The sequence below is a fragment of the Tenrec ecaudatus genome, chromosome 16 (assembly GCF_050624435.1).
Source record: "Tenrec ecaudatus isolate mTenEca1 chromosome 16, mTenEca1.hap1, whole genome shotgun sequence".
Lineage (NCBI taxonomy): Eukaryota > Metazoa > Chordata > Mammalia > Afrosoricida > Tenrecidae > Tenrec > Tenrec ecaudatus.
Window position 1 is genome coordinate 8,465,947 of NC_134545.1, and position 20,998 is coordinate 8,486,944.

The 20,998-nt window shown below is 46.1% G+C and overlaps 1 protein-coding gene across 1 annotated transcript in view; it reads left to right on the plus strand.

Moving 5' to 3' along the window:
* The first annotated feature begins 3,591 nt into the window (after positions 1 to 3,591).
* Positions 3,592 to 20,998, plus strand: part of SPPL3 (signal peptide peptidase like 3) — a 150,861-nt gene continuing 133,454 nt past the window's right edge. Inside the window, exon 1 of the mRNA XM_075533642.1 lies at positions 3,592 to 4,120. Within this exon, the coding sequence (XP_075389757.1) occupies positions 4,098 to 4,120 (23 nt within the window). The 5' untranslated portion in view covers positions 3,592 to 4,097. The remainder of the gene's footprint in view (positions 4,121 to 20,998) is intronic.

Consider the following 20,998-nt stretch of genomic DNA (forward strand, 5'->3'; position numbering starts at 1 on the left):
GCTCTGGATGACAACGGATGCCCCCAATCCATTTGCAGCATCCCCAAGTGGATGGATTCTCCTGCGACTCCCCTCAGACCACGGACCAGGGACAGGAATAGTCTTGCTATACGCAGAGTGTATGAGAAAGTGGACTCATGCTGATGTAGTTAGGTCAGAAGTGAACACCTTATCGGTTGTTTTCCCTTTTGACCAATTTTAAATTTGTTATAGTTTTTATTATTTACTGCTTTTGCTTGGATTGAGGTTTTTCTGTATTTTATTTTGTTACTGATGTTGAGTGGGCTTTTAGTGTGTGTTTATGTTGTTTTTTCCTCTTAAATTTTCATTTATTTAAAATGTACTCTTTTATCATTCTTAAGCCATATTTCCAATGGATATAGAATTGTGGGTGAATGTCACCCCTCTTCCCATCATTTTAAAGATCTCTTCTTATTGTTTTCTGACCTCCGATTGTTTTTATTTATTAAAGATCATTTTATTGGGGGCTCTTAGAGCTCTTATAACAATCCATACATCAATTGTATCAAGCATATTTGTACATGTTTCCATCTTCATATTTTAAACATCTACTTTCTATTTGAGCCCTTGCTATCAGCTCCTCTTTTCCCCCTCCCACCCTGGTGACCCTTTGATCAATAATAAATTATTATTTTCATATCTTACACTGACTGCTGTCTGACACAGTGGCTGCATCGATGGGTGGATAGGCTCAACAGAAGAACAATGGGAGGAAGGCACAGGGCCAGGCAGTGTTTGGTTGTACACAGGATCACTATGAGTCAAAACCGACTTGACGGCGTCTTACAACATCAACAATATTTTCCTTTATATGAAATCTAGGACAGGTAGGTCCATCGAGGCAGTAACTGGATTAATAGTTTCCTAGGGTTACGGCGGCGGAGGTTGGGGAGAAGTGGGGAACTAGTAATCAGAAGTACAAGACTGAATAAAGAGTTCTAAAATTGACTGTGGTGATGAGTGTACACCTCTCTTGAACATGTCTCAACCACTGAATCATATAGTATGTGAATTACATGCCAATAAAACAGGTAACCTTTTAAAGATATGTATTTCTTTTATTTGGGGGGTGGGGTGGCAATGTCCACAACCAAACCTCCATCCACCCACAATTTCTACATGCCCAGCTGAGTGACAATTGTTACTTACTTTCCACTGTGACCCCATTCTATCTCTACCCTGATTGTTAACTTCTATCTGTGCTTTGGCTTAATTGTCAGGTTGCACACATTGATAATCCCTTATAAGAGCACCATATTTGAGACAAACATTCTTTGTTAACTGTGTAGTTTAATGCACGAGGAGAAGGCGTTTGTTTGTACTCCCGTAAAGCACTACAGTCCCAGAAGCCCACAGGAGCAGTTTGTCCCTTGTCCTCTAGGCTCGACAGGAGTCAGCCTTGACTCCATGGCAGTGCGTGTGGCTTGCAGTGAGGTAAGTTTAACGGCACATTCATGGCAGGTAGTTTCGGTTTCGAGCTTATTTCTGGGCAGTAGATTCAGGAGTTCCCCCTGTCCCCTGATCTCATTAGATCCAATAAGTTTGGTTTCTGTATGGATTTGAAGCTCTGTTCTTGCCTTTCCCCCTTTCCATCAGGACTTGTCTATTGGATCCTGGATCAGGATGTTCAGTAGTCGTAGCTGGGCACCACCCATTTCTACTGACCTCTTGGTAAATAACACTAAGAAATCTATCTCTTTGTCATTGTCAATACACTGGGAATGTTTACAGGAGTAAATCACTTAGTCATTCTCCTGCAGATCGCAGTCCAAACACATCACCACAACACCAAGAGGCTGCCTTCTGGCCTCCCGGTAGTAGAGGTAGCAATCTGTGGAGGCAGTCAAATCTACGATCTGTTTACTTCTGTCTTTCCTGGAAATGCCTTTTCTTTTGGACAGCCTCTTATCTTTTTAGGTTACCTCCTTGACACCAGCCAGGGGGAAGCATTTTGTGCGATGCCTCAAGGCTCAATTCCTCTTTCCCTTCTCCTTTCCCCCCAGTGCCAGGTTCACTGAGCTGGTCTCTTTCCCAGCTCTATTCAAACAAAACAAAACAAAACAAAACAAACTCACTGCCACTGAGGGATGTCGACTCATCATGACCCTATAGCACAGAGTAGAACTGCCCCTGTGGGCTTCCAAGACTATAATTCTTTGTTGTTGTTGTTAGGTGCCATATGCACAACATAAGGAAACACTGCGTGACCTTGGGCCATCCTCACAATTGTTCCTATGCCTGAGCCCATTGGTGCAGCCACTGTGTCAAGCCATCTGGTTGAGGGCCTTCCCTTCTCTCTGCCCTTCCATTTTGCCAAATATGATATCCTTCTCTATGGACTGGGTTCTCCTGACAGTATGTCCAAAGTACTGTATGATGAAGTCTTGTCACCCTCACCTCTAAGGAGCCACTCTGGTCTTATTTCTTCCAACACATATCGGTTTGTCCTTTTAGCACTGCATGGTACTCTCAATATTCTTCTCCAGCGCCACTCTTCAAATACAACTCGCCACGGCACTGGAAAGCCTTGTCTTTCTCCCAAGGAGCGTCTGGTAGTTTCAAACTTCAGACCTCACAATTAGCAACCCAATGCTTAACCACTATACCGCCAGCGCTCCCTCCAACGCTATTAGGCTACTGGTGGTTTAGTGGGAAACACATTGAGCCGCTAACTACAAGCTCAGCAGTTCAAACACACTAGTTGCACCTTGAGAGAAAGATGAGGCTATCTGCTTCTATAAAGAGTAAGATTTTTGGAAAACCAAAGGGGGCAATTCTACTCTGTGCTGTAGGGTCACAAAAAGTCAGAATTGATTTAATGGCTGTGTGTGTGTGTGGGGTGCCTCCAGCCTTCTTGTCTTTCCGGTGTCAGCTCCAACATTACCCCCGCAGAGAGGAGCTCCCAGTCCTGCTCACGGTGTATTACCTGATGTTACTGTTCTTGTAAAACTTAGCAGCACCTGAGACCATCTTCATTTATTTGTTGGTTTAGAGCGTGTCTTCCTTTAGAATGTAAGCTCCCAGTGGGTAGAGAACTCTACCAGAAGGAGCACCGAACAACTAATGCTGAAGCTTAAATGATAGGGAATATTGGGGGAGTTGGCATACCCCCCACCCCCCGCCCCATAAGGCACAAGGCCTGCGCACACACTACGAAGGCTGCTTGGGCCGTGAACGAACGAATGAAGCACCAAACATACACCGTGAGGGAACGAACCAGTACCGCGCTCTGCCTGCGGGTTGACAGGTTGATTGACAGTTGGGGGACCGGGCCAGACGAGTGTTGATTGACGGCTGACAGCTGAGTGACAGCCAAGGCACGCTCCTCGGGGCTCCTGATTGGCTGGCGGAAGCGGCCCCTCGAAAGGGACGGGAGACGGGGGGGGGGGGGGGGGGGCGCTGGGCAGTCGCTCGGCGGGCGGCGGGCGGCGGCCCCGGGGCCCGCGGCTGGCGGAGCAACAGCCGCCTCGCACCCGCTAACCGACGTCTCCGCGCACGGGCCCGGCGCGGGGGCGGGGCGCGCGCGTCACGTGAGCGTGTTTTGGGCACGTGACTCGCGGAGCCCCGGTGGCTCGGCCCCTCCTCCCTCGGCGGGTGTGAGCCCAGCGGCCTCGCCTCATCGCCGAGCGCCCCCCTCAGCCGCCGCCGCCGCCGCCTCCGCCCGCCGGCCATGTCCCCCGGCCGCCGTCGCCGTCGCCCGAGCGCGGCGCGCCCGCGGCCCAGCGCGCAGTGAGCGCGGGCCCTCCCGCCGTTCGCCCGCCCGCGCCGGGGCCCCTTGTTCTCCGCGCCGCCGCCATGTTGGGTTTAGAGCCGCAGCGGAGCCGCCGCCGCCGCCGCCGGTGAGGGAGGCCCAGAGCGGAGCCCGCCCCGCCCCGGGGCCCAGGGAGCGGGGCCGTCTCGGAGTCGGGCCTCGCCGCCCGCCCGCCGCCGCCGCCGCCGAGCCAGCGCCGGGCCCGAGCCGCGCCTTCCGCTCTCGGGCGAGCCCGCTGTCGGTGCGTCCGTGCGTCCGTCCGCCCGCCCGCCCGCCGCCGCCGGGCCCGGTCCGACCTGCAGCGGAGCCCGCGAGCGCCAGCGCCATGGCGGAGCAGACCTACTCCTGGTGAGTGCGGGGCTACGGGAGGCCGAGCGCGGCCCGGAGGGGGAGGACGGGCGGAGGAACAGGTGCGCTCGGGGGGAGCGGGCGGCGGCGGGCTGGGGGTGCACGCCCCCTCGCCCCGGACGCTCGGGACGTCGGTCCAGGAGGGGCCGGGGACCGGCGTCCGACTCGCGGGTGGAGGCGGCGGCGGCGGCGGCGGCGGCGGCAGCAGCAGCAGCAGCAGCAGCTACGGATGTCATTGGGCCCCGGGCGGAGCAGGTGATGGAGAAGAAGGGGAGTGTGACCCCGGGCGTGGAGATCCCTCGGATGGCCAGTGGGATCCCACGGAGCACCCCGGAACTGCCTCGTGGGGGTGCTGCTTGGGCTGGCAGCGTCGAGAGGCCTGAGAGAGGCGGGCGGCGGGGAGTGGGCCGAGGGTGGCCACGGGCGTAGCTGAAGGTCTGGGGAGAACAGGTGATAAGAGGCCCAACTTGGAAGTTGGGAAAGAGGAGGAGCCACCTCGGCCGGGGGCCTGCAGCTGGGCTCCGGATGGGGCGCCCGGGGAGAGGTCGAATGGAAGACAGAAGCTCGGGAGCAGGGGCATCACGGAGGAGAGCTCTGGGAACCGTGGAGGGGAGACTCTCGGGAAGGCCCGTCTGGACATCCAGACCCCGGACAGGAAGTTTTTGGCTGACATTAGGGCGTGGGCCGAAATGCCTGCAAGCGTCGGCTCCCTGCTTTTCAGAATTCAAAGTGGTCCAGCCTTGGAGATGGAGGACCTGCACTTTAGGACACCCCCCCAACCCCCGCTTTTGGAGGAACTTTGAAAGTTAGGGAACTCTTGGAGGACTGAGGAGCTGAGCTCTAGTTTATGGGCTGACAGCATGGATCTCCTGAGAAAATGTTGGGGAGGGGGGGGTGGGGTGATGGTGGTGAAGAAGCTGGCTTTCCTGAGCATGCAGGTGGGCCCTTTGCCACAGGGGTTGAAGGCATGATGGCAGGAAAGGCAGGGGGGTGGGAATCAGCCAGTGGGGAGGCAGCAAGTGGGCTGGAGTGAGGGAGCAAGGCTGAGGTCTGGTTGTAAGAGGGGTGAGCAATCTGGTTGCAATCCAGAGAAGTCCTTTGAAGTTGGTGTGCTCTTTGAAGCCAGTGGGCTTTGGGACAGGGACTGTTGAGCTTCCCTTCACAGCAAGGAGCATAATTGAGTGAGAAGAGGAACCTGAGTGTTTGGACCTTGCTGAAGACCTTGGTGGGAGGTCCAGTTGGCTCCTAACTCGATTGTTGTTTTTTTACAACTGGTCCAGTTGGCCCCATTCTACATTTTCTTGAACTGGTAGGTTCCATTAGTGAGGCTTCACTGTAAGGATAGTTAAGTTCACTATTCTTTCCTTTTTTAATAGAATAAGCCTCTGTTATAAAAGCCTTGGTGGCACAACAGTTAAGCGCGCAGCTGGCAACAGAAAGGTTGCGGTTCTGCAGCAGAAAGACCTGGTTGCCTTGCTCCCGTAAAAAATTACAGCAAAATCCTGTGGGGCCTGGAACCAAACCCACCCCTGGAAATTGCCTTGCCACTAAACAACCAAAGCGGGACCCAGCAGAGGTGTGAGGAGAGTACTACTCAGAACAATTAACCTTGGGAGGCCGGAAGCAGTTAGCAGCAGTGGGTCCCCACTTAAAGCTCAGCAAGCAGGAAGGAAGAGTGCTGTTCCACTGGGGGACTTGCAACTGAGGTCAGGAAACAAGTATGAATTGTTGATCAGAAATCGAATTCGTTCTGTAAACTTTCACCCAAACCACACACACATACCCCCAGCCCTCGAAACATAAACATAGCAAAAAAAACCCTGGGGCGCTTCTACTGGTCTCATGGACTCACCTTGAGATGAGATTGACTCGATATCACCTGCCAACAACAAACCCTGTAAGGACTGAATAGAAAATGGCATGAAATGCTTAAACCGTGAAGTGGCTTGCTTTTTTTTTTTCTGTTAAAATTCTCCTAGGGAAACATCAGACATGGGTAATATCTCTGAAAATGAAAACTGGCTTTGGGCAACAGGCTTTAACTGAGTATCATTTGTGGTGGTTGAGATTACCATGAGCCAAGAACTTGTGTCTTCACTTAGAGACAGGGATGGTGGTTGGAGAGGATTATTCTTCAGCAACTTTGACCATGCAAGCTCTGGACGACAATAACAGGTTGAAAGAATAAAGGAAAGATTAAAGTCATGGTAAACAGACTTTACAGAGATTCTTTAAAAATCATTATGATTGTCGTGAAAATATGAACAAAGGGGTCTCAAAAAGTCCATGGAAAAAACTCACTATCTTCTAACAACATCTCCCCATGAACTCTTCGAAGGGAAACTCCATGTGTGCAGACCATAGACCTGAAGCGGGGTGGGCTTGCAACTGTGGAGCATAGGATGGGGGTCTGGCTTTTTTAACCTACAGTCAGAAATGAGGCCCAGCGGGGAGGCCTGAGGACCTCCTTGCCGCTGCTGTTCTCTGTACACAGAAAGAAGCTTGATGGCTTTTTGGGGGCCAGGAGTTGGGCTACCAACCACGAGATTGGCGGTTCAAACCCACCACCTGCTCTGAGGGAGAAAGGCTGATGAGGCTGTTTGCTTCTAAAAACCAGGTAGAGAATTGACTAGAAAGCAGTGGGTCTGTGTGTACAGAAGTCGTGGATGGCTGAAGGAGTAGAAGCACGGCAGTCAAGAAGTAGGGGAAATGAGAGTGCTTTTAACTATGTCCGCTGACCACGTGGCTCCCTTGGTGTGGATTTGGTCAGTTCTTTGGGTTCAGGCCTTGGTATCTGGGAAGCCTGACATTTTCCAAGCTTTAGTTCCCCGAGAGTCTGCCTCGCATCCCAGCTGCCTTCATTAACGTTGAAGGCAAAGCGGTGCCTTGAAATCAGAGCGCTTGGTCCCTCAGCTGGGAAGTCCTCCTGGTGTAATTAGTTAGGCATTCGGCTACTCACCAAAGTCAGATTTAAATCCACTAGCCGCTCCTCTGGACAAAGGTGCAACTGTCTGTGCCTGTTGAGATTGACAGCCACAGAAACCCTGCCCTAGGAGGTTGCTATGAGTTGGAACTGACTTGATGACACTTGAGATTGATGGCAATGAATAATGAAAAACAAAACACCTTGAGTGTGTAGTGAGAGGAAAAATGCTGTGGGTCCTTCTCAAAGAGGGTGATGTATTGTGAGGGGAGACGGTTGGAAAAGGAGGCAGCTCTTTAGTCTGCTCTGTACCAACTGGGCAATAACACTCAACTCATTGCCATCAAGTTGATGCCCACTCAAAGCGACCTTATAAAACTGTCACTGTGAGTTTCCAAGACTGTAGCTCTTTACAGGAATTAGAAAGCTCTGTCTTTCTCCAGTAAGCATCTGGTGCTTTTGAACTGCTAACGTAGTGGATTATAGCCCACTGCATAACATAGTGTGAAGTAAATGTGAACCAGACATGTGGCATTTCTTGCTCATCCATCCAGGTCTCATGAACCCCTGAGATGATGATACCTTTTTTTTTAAAGTACTTTTTTTTAAAAGTACTTTTATTGGGGGCTCTTATATCTCATCACAATCCATACATTCCTCCAATGTGTCAAGCACATTTGCACATATGCTGCCATCATTTTTTCAAAGCATTTTCTTCCCACTTGAGCCCCTGATATCAGCTCCCCATTTCTTCCCTGTCCCTCCCCCACCTGCCCTCCCTCATGAACCCTTGATAAGTTATAGATTAGATTTTCCATATCTTAGATGTCCTCTGTTGCCCCTCACCCACTTTTTCGTTATTCATCCCCCTAGGAGGGGGTTCTAATTGATCCTTGTGATCGATTCCACCGTTCGTCTCCCACCCTTCTCTAATCCTCCTGGTATTTCTACTCTCCTTGTTGGTTCTGAGGGGTTTATCTATCCTGGATTCCCCGTGTTGCGGGCTCTTGTCTGTAGCAGTGTGCATGCTCTGGTCTAATCCGTTTTGTAAAGTAGAATTGAGGTCATGATGGTGGGGTGAAGGAAGCATCAAAGAGCTAGAGGAAAGTTGTGTGTTTCATCGGTGCTGTACTGCACCCTGACTGGCTCCTCTCTTCCCTATGATCCCTCTGTGAGGGGATGTCCGATTGTCTACAGATGGGTATTGGGACTCCACTCCATTCCCCCCTCTGTTCACCTTGGGTATGATTCTGTTCTGGGTTTTAGATGCTTGATACCTGATCCCATCGACACTTAATAATCACACAGGCTGGTGTGCTTCTTCCATGTGGTCTTTGTTGCTTCTGAGCAAGAGAACCGCTTGTTTATCTTCAAGCCTTTAAGACCCCAGACGCTATATTTTTGATAGCTGGACACCATCAGCTTTCTTCACCACATTTGCTTATGCTCCTGTTTTGTCTTCAGTGATTGTGCAGGGAAGGTGAGCATCAAAGAATACCAGATTGTTAAAACAAAGTGTTCTTGTGTTAAGGGAGTACTTGTGTTGAGGCTTGGTGATACCTTTTTTTATAGGGAAGGCAGCTGAGACTCTGGAGGCCCGGCAAATTTCCCCAGGTGTGCTTGAGTCCTGTGACAGTTTATTTTGTTTGACATGATTCCTTCCATCATTTTATTCATTCTCATTGAAATAGAAACACAGAAAGGGTATTTCCTCAATCTCAATGGGTTTATGAATGGCCTGTCATTTTCTGGTACCTTTGGTTCAAACAAATAATCAAGGGTTGATTAATTTTTGTGTTACTATATGGCCATCCTTGTGGAGATGGCAGTGGCACCCTCGGAGGACATTGGAGTCTGTGAAGAATGTGGGAGTGGATGAGATTATCCTAGAATTAGATAGGTAAATTATGAAGAAACATGAGCCAGTAACCATTGAAGTTCAGTGTCTACTTTTGCATGTTTACATTTTTCCTAATAAAAAATGTTTTAATAAGGCCCCTGAAGTGTATATTCTTACTGTGTTAATTTCTTATGCTTGCTCTCTGTCCTTGAAATTCTGTGGAAATCCTGTTACTTTGGAGCCCAGCTCAAATTCTACTTAGCTGTGAAGTATTTTCTGACCAACCCTTCTGAAAGGGATCTCTTTATTTTGAATACTTGTCTGTCTGTCTCTCTCTCCGGGTTTGTCATGGGAAATATCCAGTCTCCTTGTAGGACTGGAAGTTTCCTGAGAGTAAGAGCTGCATTCTCGTATTGCCTATGTTTGCTTAGTCAATAGAAGATGCTTGGATATGATAGCTACTCAGAGTGGTTCTTCCTTTATGGAAGGATATTCAGCCTAAGAGGGAAATGAAGGACTCTCTGTAATACCTACATTTAAGGAAGGGCTCTTTTTTTGGTTCTATGGTTTCTTAGTAGGAGCCCTGGTGGCATAATGGGTTCTGAGTTGGGCTGCTAACCTCAAGGTTAGCAGTTTGTGCCCACCAAGTGCTCCAAGGGAGAATGATGAGGCTTTCTGCTCCTGAAAGATTTACAGCTTCAGAAACCCATAGGCGCAGTTATACTGTACCCTGTTGTTTTGCTGTGAGTTGCGAGTAACTTGCTGGCAGTGGGTTTTGGGTATCCTAGTGCTTTTAAAATGAGGCCTGCCATTCTTTGGTAAAGTTCCAAGAGGAAAGGCCATGCTGTGCATTTCTCAAGCTGAAAGAACTGAGGAACAAAATTCCAGCCTCCTGCTGCAATATTAAAGGATTCTATGGGTAAAATACTGAATGACACAAGAAGCATCACAAGAAGATGGAAGGGGTGGGACCACAGTTCTGGGGGGACATGGGAGAGGCGGAGGCGGGGAGAGGAATGGGTGTTAACAAATCCAGGCACGGGAACAAGTGATCCAAAATCAATGGTGAGGAGGGTGTAGGAGGCCTGGTAGAGCTTGATTAAGGGCGATGCAACCGGGAGGAATTACTGAAACCCAAATGAAGGCTGAGCGTGATAGTGGGACAAGAGGAAAGTGAAAGGAAATAGAGGAAAGAACTAGGCAAAGGGCATTTATAGAGGTCTAAATACAGGATGTACATATGTAAATTTATATGTGAGGATAGGGAAATAGATCTATGTGCATATATTTATAGATTTAGTATTAAGGTAGCAGATGGACATTGGTCCTCTACTCAAGTACTCCCTCATTGCAAGAACACTTTGTTCTATTAAACCGGCATTCTGTGATGCTCACTTTCTTGACACAACTGCTGAAGACAAAGTGGGTGCATAAGCAATTGTGGTGAAGAAATCTGATGGTGCCCAGCTATCAAAAGATAAGAGTGTTTGGGGTCTTAAAGGTTTGAAGATAAACAAGCAGCCATCTAGCTCAGAAGCAGCAAAGTCCACATGGAAGAAGCACACCAGCTTGTGTGATCATGAGGTGTCAATAGGATCAGGTATCAGGCATCAAAAACCAAAAAAAAAACAAACATATCACTGTGAATGAGGGGAAGTGTGGCGTGGAGACCCAAAGCCCATCTGTAGGCAACTGGACATCTCCATACAGAAAGGTCATGGGGAGGAGACGGGCCAGTCAGAGTGCAGTATAGCACTGATGAAACATACACCTTTCCTCTAGTTCTTTAATGCTTCCTCCCACTATCATGATCCCAATTTTACCCTATAAATCTGGCTAGACCAGAGGATGTACACTGGTACAGATCAGAGCTGGAAACACAGGGAATCCAGGACAGATAATCCCCTCAGGACTAGTGGTCAGAGTAGTGATACCAGGAGGGAAAGAAGAAGGTGGGGTAGAAAGGGGGAACTGATCACAGTGATCTACATATAACCCCCTCCCTGAGGGATGGATAACAGAAAAGTGGGTGAAAGGAGACATCGGACAGTGTGTTACACATGAAAAAATAGTAATTTATAAATTATCTCAAGGATTCGTGAGGGAGGGTAGGGAGGGAGGGGAAAAAGGAGGAGCTGATATCCAGGGCTCAAGTAGAAAGAAAGTGTTTTGAGAATGCTAATTGCAACAAATATACAATGTGCTTGACAGGGATGTATGTATGGATTGTGATAAGAGTTGTACAAACCCCCAATAAAATGCTTAAAAAAAAAAAGGAGATGGAAGGGCTACACAGTCTTTGTATCAAGAAGAATTCAACCACCCTGGGAGGTAGTATATAATCAAGAAGTGATAAGAAAGAAGTCCCAACTAAACTAAAACAAGGACTTGACTACCAATTGAGGTGCTTCAACAAACGGGTGCAATACTGGAAATGCTCACTTGTTTATACCAAGACATTTGGAATCGACTGGAGCAAATCCATGTTTGTGCCCATTCCAAAGAAAGTGCCCCAAGAGAATGAAGGAATTAATCGAACAACTTCATTAATATCACTGGCAGGTAACATTTTTCAGCATATACTTAAAAAATGCTTTCACCAGTACATTCAGAGGGAACTGCCAGAAACTCTAGATTCAGGAGAGGTCATCAGTAAAGGACTGTCCTTACTAACCTCAGGTCGATCTTGGCTGAAAGCAGAGGAGGCTAGAAAATGTTTGCCTGTGTTCCATTGACTTGGTAAAGGCGCTAGACTCTGTATCTTAACAATTATGGGTAACAGTGCGAAGAATGGGAATTTCAGAATATTTGTGCTCATGTGACATGTCTATAGAAGCTGAAAGATCATCCCTCAGAGAGAACAAGGGGTTGGTTTAAAATAGTGAAGGTTTGCGTCAGTGTTGTGCTCTTTCCCCATACTAACTCAGTTCATAAGCAGAGTTGAGTAATCCAGAGGAGGAAGCAAACATGCTGTTGTACTTGGAGGAAGATTCATTCACACCCTGGAACCTGCACGGGTGACGTTACTGCTCTCTGGACATGAAGAGATCTGGAAGCATTTACTGATGAAGATCTAAAACTGTAGCCTTCTGTGGGGATCACCCCGCAGTCCTCACAACTGAACCAGTAAGCAACATTGTGCTGAAGGGTGAAAAGATTGAAGTTGTACAGAGCTTCATTTTACTTGGATCCACAACCCACTGCCCACGGTTAAGCCCCTAAGGAATGCAGTGACATATCGCATGTTGCATCCGCTGCAACAGACCTCTTGAATTGGTTAAAAGTCCTGGTGTTATCTTCGAGGACCAACGTGCATCTGGCCCAAGCCATGGTATTTTCAGTCACTTCACAGACATGAGGGCTGGGCAGTGAATAAGGAAGACTGGAGAAGAATTGATGCCTCTGAATTTTGGTGTTAGCGCAAAATATTAAATACACCACAGATTACCAGGAGAATGAACAAATCTTTCTTGGAAAGAAGTACAGCCAGAATGTTCCTTAAGAGCGTGAGGATGGTGGCACTTCCTCTCCTGTACATTGGTCTTGTTTTTGGGAAGGACCAATCCCTGGAGAGGGTTAGGGTAAAAGAGGTAAGAGCCACAATGAGCTGAATTGGTGCGGTAGCTGCAACAGGGGTTCACATGAGCCACAGCTGGGTGGACGGTGCAGGACTGGCAGTGCCTCAGTTGTACAGAGGGTTGCTGTGGGTCAGAGCTAGCTCAGCGTCGTCTAACAACAGCAAAGCTATTGATAGAAGTAACTGATAGTAACACCAGAATCTTTATCATGATTGAGCTACAAGATTCTATTTGCATCCTTTCCGCTCTTATACATGGAGGAAGTAAAGGAGTACATGTGAAAACACAACTGTTATTAATTTGAGAGAAATACCTTACTCTGTGTCTATTTATATGCAGTTATTTTAGCATAAGTTCTGTGAGAAACAAGCTTCTCTTTTGGTGGAATCCAAGTAGTATTTTTAGACCCCCCGCACTTGAACTGGCTAAAATTTACGTGCGTTAGAGGCTAAATGTTGGTATAGGAAGAGAAGGAAGCTAGTCTGTCAAACACGGTTAGTTGTCAAAGTGCTCTTGTAACTTAGTATTATTATTTTAATGTGTTACGTCTTTAAACGCATTATTTCTAAGTAAGGGAACTGCGATTCAGTTTAAATAACGTACCCCAAGGTGCAAATGGTGAAAGGATGAAAACTTAGACTGTTAACGCCAAGACTCTTATCCATTTGGAATCTGTTCCTTGTGTTTCTGCAACCACAGTTCTAAGCTGTCTCTCACTGTGATCCTGAATTAGCCAGCCTCCTCACTGGATTCCCAGTTCAGCCTTTGTTCCCTTCAGCAGGTCATCCTCCACTCAACTCTTTGAGTGGCTTTCTGACCATGTCTTTCTCTGCTTAAAAGTCTTGGTTATACTTAGAATCAAATCTAAGTTCCCTAGTGGGACTCTTTGGTCTTGCTTTGGATGTTTCTCGGAGGGTGACAGGCAGTAGGCAAGCTTGACCTCCTGCAAGGGTCAGACCCTTTCTGCATTGGCACTGTTGCTGGTGCCTGGCATGTAGTAGGTGATGGGCCCGTTTGTACTCTGAGCCCTGGGGCACAGTGGTGGATGCCTGGTGATGAGCTAACAGGCAATTGGAACCCATCCCGTGGCTCTCAGAAAGATGAGCATGTAGGCAAGCCTACGAGGCAGTTCTCTGCCCTCAGAGGTTGCTGTGAGTTGAAATTGGGGATGCTTTCCTCCGGGCTGCCTCTGAAGATGTAGCCGAAGGGTTGTGCCGTTTATTGATGCGATCTGTTGTGGTGCTAAACCCAGAATGAAAAATAAGCCTACCTCCAGAACTAATGGGATCAGTTCTACATTCGGGTTACTGTGGGATGTAAGCCATTGTATCTGACAGTTTTCCAGAGAACTGCATGGTTAAAAATGTGTGTCTAACATCATACGCTTTTGATTTGCCCATTGCTTTTTTCTTTCTTAAAATTACTAATGAGGTTGAGAACATACGTAGCATACTAAAGCCCCTGTTACTGGGTGGTTCCGATTCATACAAAAACCCAATTCTGATTCGCAGAGACCCTCTTGTGGCTCTGTCTCGGGGTTCCAAGGCTATCAGTCTTTATGGGAGCTGACCTCTTTCTCCCTCAGAGTGACTGGTAATTTTGAACTGCCAACCTTATAGTAAGTAGTCCAACACCCAACCTAACAATGTCACCTGGGCTCCTTAGGTACAACAGACTCAAAAACCAAACTCATTGTCACTGAATCCATGCCGACTCATAGCAGCCCCATAGGACAGGGTAGAACTGCCCCCGTGGGCTTCTGAGACACTAACTCTACGCGAATAGAAAGCCTGCCTTTCTCTCCATGTGGCAAAAGCATACGCAGATTCAGCAGTTTTGGCATGTGTATTTCGGTGGCACTGATTACATTCTATTAATTTTACAACCACTCTCACCCCCCTCTAAGGAGCTGTTCCTCCCTCTATTAACATAAAACTCCCTGGCCTGGAAGGAAGGTTCTTAGCTCATCTTTCAGATACTGTTGTCAATTTGATCACATGAGATAGTTCTTAAAACTAGATTTATGGAACGTGTCATTTTCATGCATTTCTGTTTCTTCAACGAAAATTGCAGAAACCATTTACATTTACCTCCCACCACTTATGCTGACTTTTCACCATTTAAGGAGACAAATATATATCCAAACTCATTTTCTTCTAAACCTTCTAATCTAGAAATTCTCTGTGTGATATGTCTATCTATGAATGAGTCAATTTGATGCACAGGTAAATTGAGTTTGGTTTGAGTCTGTTGTACCTAATCCTAGTCTGTTTACTAATCCTAGTAAATTGGTGACATTGTTAGGTTGGGTGTTGGACTACTTACTATAAATTGGTTTCATTCATGAAAGCATTACTTTAATAGTAAATACAAATGTAGTCTACAAATTCTTTGAACATAAACATCAAATGTAAACACAAACAAGTGCAGTGGAGATTGTCATACTGACCCATGCAGGTGACCCTTACGGTATGTCCAACCCATTATCTTAAATATTGTATATAGTTAAATGTTAAACATTTTATATAAATGTTTAGTATCACAGTTTCATTTATAAGTTAAGAGAGTATAGTTATGTTGTTTTTAAGTAAAATAAGTTTTATTTATTTATTTTTTTTAACAATTTATTGGGGCTCATACAATTCTTTTCACAGTTCATACATATACATACATCAATTGTATAAAGCACATCTGTACAGTCTTTGCCCTAATCATTTTTTTCTCTTTTCTTCTTTTACATTTTATTAGGGATTCATACAACTCTTACCACAATCCGTACATATACATACATCAATTGTATAAAGCACATCCATACATTCCCTGCCCCAATCATTCTCAAGGCATTTGCTCTCCACTTAAGCCCCTTGCATCAGGTCCTCAATAAGTTTTTTTTAAATGGGCAGTTTCGTTCACACGTATATTTGATGTGTGTCTGGAGAGAGAGCTAGGTAAGAAAATGTCCCTAAACCTAGTGTTCAAAAAGCATAGTGCTCGAAGCAAACATCTTTCACTGTCAAGCTATTGTTTGGTTGCCCCTTCTAAAGCAAGTTAATTTCAAGTGCTAAAATAATGTTTTGGCGATGGGTGATTTAAACTAAAATCTGCCAAAGCTAGCACCATGAATTTATACTTAAATCATTTTTCTCAGTGTTTGCTGTAAAGGTGTTAGGGAGCAAAGAAAAGAGCTTGAGAGTTTATAGTCATATCTGTCTGTAATTTGTCAAGTTGATGTATGAGTTAAAGTGCCTGATGTTCATGCATTTCCCAAAATACATTTCTGTGGTGATTTTAGGGGTTGACCTATGCCATTGAACGTTGAGTTATTATGCGAGTCTTTATCATTGTATTTTATTTCATCCATGATGATAAAGTATTTCATTTCTCATTTTCTTTATCTGTTTCGTGAAACCATCCCATGAAAAACCCAAGAGGCGTCCTGTGAGAGACTGGCTAAGTGTTGTTTTTAGTTGACTATATTTGGCACCCAAACTTTCATGTGATCGCTGCCTTTGGCAGTGGAACCATGAATATAATTTGATTTTTAAAATTCTATGATCCTATATGTTTCTGGAGCTTAACAGCACATTTTTTTGGAGTTCAAGAAAAATTCTGCTTGTATTTATTTGAAACATTTTGTTTTTGAGTGTACACACAGAAGAATGCGCAACTTGCCACAATTTCTATGCATTTCTGATTTAGTGGCATTGAGTGCACTCTTTAAGTTGTGCAATCATTCTCACCCTCATTTTCCAAGTTGCTCCTCCCTCCTTACCATCAAGTGAGTGCCCCCTAAGTTTCCTGCCTGTTCTTTCGAGTGGCCATTGTCATTTTGGTCCGTTAATAGATTGATCTACAAAGTATGGTGCTTAAGACACATTCTTTACTAGTTTAAACTATTGCTTGGTTTTCAGAAGACTAAAGGGGACTTTGGCTTAAGGTTTAAAGTTATCATGGAGCAGTTATCAAGAGCATTTTCCCCCTTTTCACCGGGATGCTTCTGTAGACTCTGGGTCAAAATGTTCAGCATTGGTAGCTGGGCACCACGTAGTTCTTCTTGTCTTAGGGCAGAGGAGAGGCATTTGTTCATGAAAGCAGCTAGCGGTGCATTTTGTGACCTTTCATTTCTGACTTGCCTTCCTCTGTGGCTCCATATAAAGAGAGACCAATTCTACCTTGAATGGCAAGCTTTTAGGACTCACCCAAGACACTTGCGAGGAACTGAGAGAGAGAACCAAACCTTTAAAAATGTTGTTGTGCCAATCAGGCTGTCCCATGAAACCGTGATCCTAACCCTTCAACCCAAGGAGCTAAATCCCATCCTCAGCAGCACGCGTTGGCCGTTGTTGTAAGCACATCGTACCACACAATGTTTGCTAGTCGTCGTTTGCAGGTGTACAACTTAGGGGCAGCAGTTGTATTAATCGGCTGTGCAACTCTACTTAGTCAATGTGATTTTTTTCCCCAATACTGTAATCCAAATTCAGTTCTACGTAAGTAATAACTTTGCTTTCCCACCTGCCCTCTCTCTCCTGCTAACTACTACTCAACGTTGGTCTCGGTACATTTACCGTTTCTTGTCTTTTTATGTCAGGGAGATTGTACAGTATTTGTCCTTTGTTGTTGGCTTATTTCACTCTGCTAGTTGGATCAAGACAATGTCTTGCACTGGCAGAGCAGTAGTCTGCTGTATGTCTGCATGTCTGTACCACCTTTGGCTTATCCATTGATGGGCATCTGTTGGACATATCGCATGTTTCCAGCTTTTGGCAATCATGGATAGTGTTGCATAAACATTGGTGTACAGGTAGGTATCTGTGCCTCTGTTTTCAAGCCTACCGGAAATGAGATTGCTAGTGTGTCTGGTAGTTCTGTTTTAAGTTTTTGAAGAAACACCACCCTATTTTCCTCAGCGGCTGTACCTGTCTGCATTCCTACCATTTTCTATATCCTCATCAATATTTGTTATTTTCTGTTAATCTGAGCCATCCAGTGGTAGTGATAGGATATCCTCTCTGTGGGGGCTTTATTTCTGGTATTTGTAAATCGAGACGTGTGCAGCTTTGCACTTCAGTAGCATGTTTTCTAGTCCTCAGAGACAGCGGATGCTCCTCTGAAGGCTACAGGTGGCAGATCCAGGTCTATAGAAAAAACTTACTTTTAGTACTTACATTCCTTGTGAGCTCCCCATCAGAATTTTTTAATGTATCCAGCAGATGCTCAGTAGAGTTAAGTGGAAACGATGACAACAAAACCCAGCTCCATTCAGTAGCATTAAGAAGCTTAAGTTGACCCTCAATGAAAAGGTTTTGGCTTTAAGGTGTGAGATCAAGGATTATGCTTAAGCCCATTAAAGACCTTTGAGTCCCTGTGTGGCGGAAATGGCTAGGTGATTGACTACTAGCTGAAAGGTTGGCAGTGTGACCATCCCTCCCCCCCATCCTTTTTGGAAGACAGGCCTGGTCAACACAGAACCCTCCTCTGCTGCACATGAAGGGATGCTGGGAGTCAGACCCCACTCAGACACCAGTGAGCAACAGCAACACAGACTCAACAAGAACCCCGTCTCGGATTTTAGAGTTCACCCAGGGATTTTGCATTAATACTGAAAATCACGAAAGGATTAAAACAAAACAACATTAAAAAATCATTTTATTAGGGGCTCATACAACTCTTATCACAATCCATACATACATCAATTGTGTAAAGCATATTTGTACATTCATTGCCCTCATCATTCTCAAAACATTTGCTCTCCAACTAAGCCCCTGGCATCAGGTCCTCATTTTTTCCCCTCCTTCCCCACTTCCCCCTCCCTCATGAGCCCTTGATAATTTATAAATTATTATTTTGTCATATCTTGCCCTGTCCGATGTCTCCCTTCACCCACTTTTCTGTTGTCTGTCCCCCAGGGAGGAGGTGATAGGTAGATCCTTGTAATCGGTTCCCCCTCTCTACCCCACTCTCCCTCCACCGTCCCAGCATCGCCACTCTCAGCACTGGTCCGGAAGGGATCATCCACCCTGGATTCCGGGCCATTCATTTCTTACCTGCTTCCTGTTCACCAAATCAACCAGTCACACCCCTTTCCCTCCATCCATGCCTGGGACTTTACATAGCAAAGTTGTGTTAATTGTTTTTCAACTTAGTTTATCCAGATATTTTATCCCACAAACAGTGCAGTGCCTGATTTGATTTTGTAGTTTCCTCTGGACTTGATTTGTAATTTCCTTGTCATGAATTTTGCCCACGGTTGTCTGGCTTGACCTTTCAAACTTGACTAAATCTTTCAGCTTTGTCTGGCAGCTTAGAGTTTGAAACTTTTTGACTGTATCTGCTGACAGTATAAGCTCGAAATGTGTACTCCTTTCTAAAAAGTTCTTGCAGAAACACTTCTACTCTTAGAAGTTGTGGTGGCACAGTGGTTACTTGTTGGGCTGCTGATCTTGAGGTCAGCAGTTCCAAACCACCAGCTCTGAAGATGCCTGCTTCCCTGCAGAGTTACAGTCTCAGAAACCCACAGGGGCAGTCTGTCCCTGCCCTCTAGGGTTGCTGTGAGAAGGAGTTGACTTGATGACAGTGAGTTTTTAGAAGTAAAAACTAGTTCTAAAGAGCTGGTTCTCTCTACACCATAAGCCATTGGCTATTGTTCCATCTTCAGAGATGCTCTCTGGGACCACAGCTTAGCTGACTGGAGTGGGAGGTTTGAGATAAGAGTCAGTAACTTCCTGGGAGAGTGGGGAGAGGAGGAAAATGGGAGGAGGCGGGAGGAAATGCCATCAGAGGAAGGAGACTTTGGAAAGTGTCATGGTGATGAAAGAAAGGGCACAAAGTGTTTTCTAGGGGCAGCAGTTTAAAAGGTAGCAGTTCAAAGAGAAGGAAGAAACAACAGGCCTGTTGAATGGGCAAAGGAAGTCATTATTGAGAGAGCACTAAAAAAGATCAGCATGGTCACACAGTTCAGAGTAGGGAGGGTGAGACCCAAATTAGTGATGGGCAATGAAGAGATAAAGGCATGTGTGAGACTGGGAATTTGAGAAAATGTGACAGAAGTAGGAAAGAAGAAATAAGAGAAGCAGGGTCTTGTATTTTTTTTTTTTTGTAATAAAGAACACTAGGGATTCAAAAACAGGGAAGAAAGAGACAACCTTAAAAAAAGAGATTGGAATGTGTGTGTTAATTCTCGAAAGTGCTGCATTTCTCTGCCTCCTTGTCTTGAATTTCAGCCAAGACTTGTGATGAGGCCTTGATGGGGGAGTGGGCACATGCACTCCCTGTGTCTCAGTCTGTGCACACACACTCCTGGGTGGATTGATTGTAGTTTGGGTGCCCTTTGTAGTACTCGCAGCATAAAATCCAGTCTCTTTAGCTTGACTTTCAAACTGTCTTGTCTAGTAACCCTAAAACCAAACAGACCAAACCCATTGCCATTGAGTCCATTCTGACTCAGAGTGACCCCACAGGGCAAAGTCGAGCTGCCTGTAGGCTTCTAAGGCTATAGTGTGTCCAGGGCTGAGAGCCACACTTTTATGGAGTGACTTGGGGGTTCCAGCTATGGACCTGTTACTCTGAACAGCTCTGCATTTCCTTTAAAAATGGCTTATTTCAGCCAAATGGAATTGCTTACTCGTTCTCCTAAACAACAGACACTTGTCGTTTTATTATTTGACTCTTCTCCCTGGCTGGCCCATCTGCATCTCTCATTGTTTTTCAAAGGCTCCCCTCAGTTTGTGGGGCCTGCGGAGTGTTCCAGGAAAAATGCTCTTCTGATGCCTCTGGCTCTTTGTACAGCGGTTCTAATTGTGAGCTACTGACCCTCATTTGTCTTCCCGGGTTCTCTTCCCACCCTGACAGGGAACTCTTAGAAGGGCAGGATGCCCCCATCACCACCACCACCAGTTGTCATAGACTCACACTAATGGAGGCCCTAGAAGTGCATAGTAGAGCTGTGGTCCATAGATTTTCCTGTGCCTTTTTGGAGCCCTGGTGGCACAGTGGTTACGTTGGGCTGTTAACTGAGCTGCTAGCCCCAGGTCAGCAGTTCCAACTCACCAGCTACTCCACGGAATAAAGAAAGGACAGTTCTACTTTGTCCTGTAGGGTCACTGTGAATCAGAATCGACTTGATGGCAGTGATTTTTTTGAGATTTTTTGGAAGACGATGAACAGAACTTTCTTCCAAGAGGTCTGTTGGGTCGGTTTGAATCCCCAGCCTTTTGGTTAGTGCTCATTTAGCGACAATAACCTACACCTGGTAGGTTCTCAGGTTTTTGTTTTAAAGAATGACTTTGTTGGCATACAGAGACCCATTTGAAATTTGCTAGGTGCAGCATTTTAGAAAAAAAGGTCTACCTGAAAATTCAATAGTAAGGCACACAGAAGAGCGGACAGACTACTTCCTTAACAGTTACCTCACTGTTCTGTGAAAAAAATACCAAAAAAAAAATGCTTACAGCAAGTTGGGCCTTGTACAGTGGCTAGACTTGCCTGACTTCTTATAGAAGCCAGCACATAGATCCAGGAACAGGACTGTAGGGAGC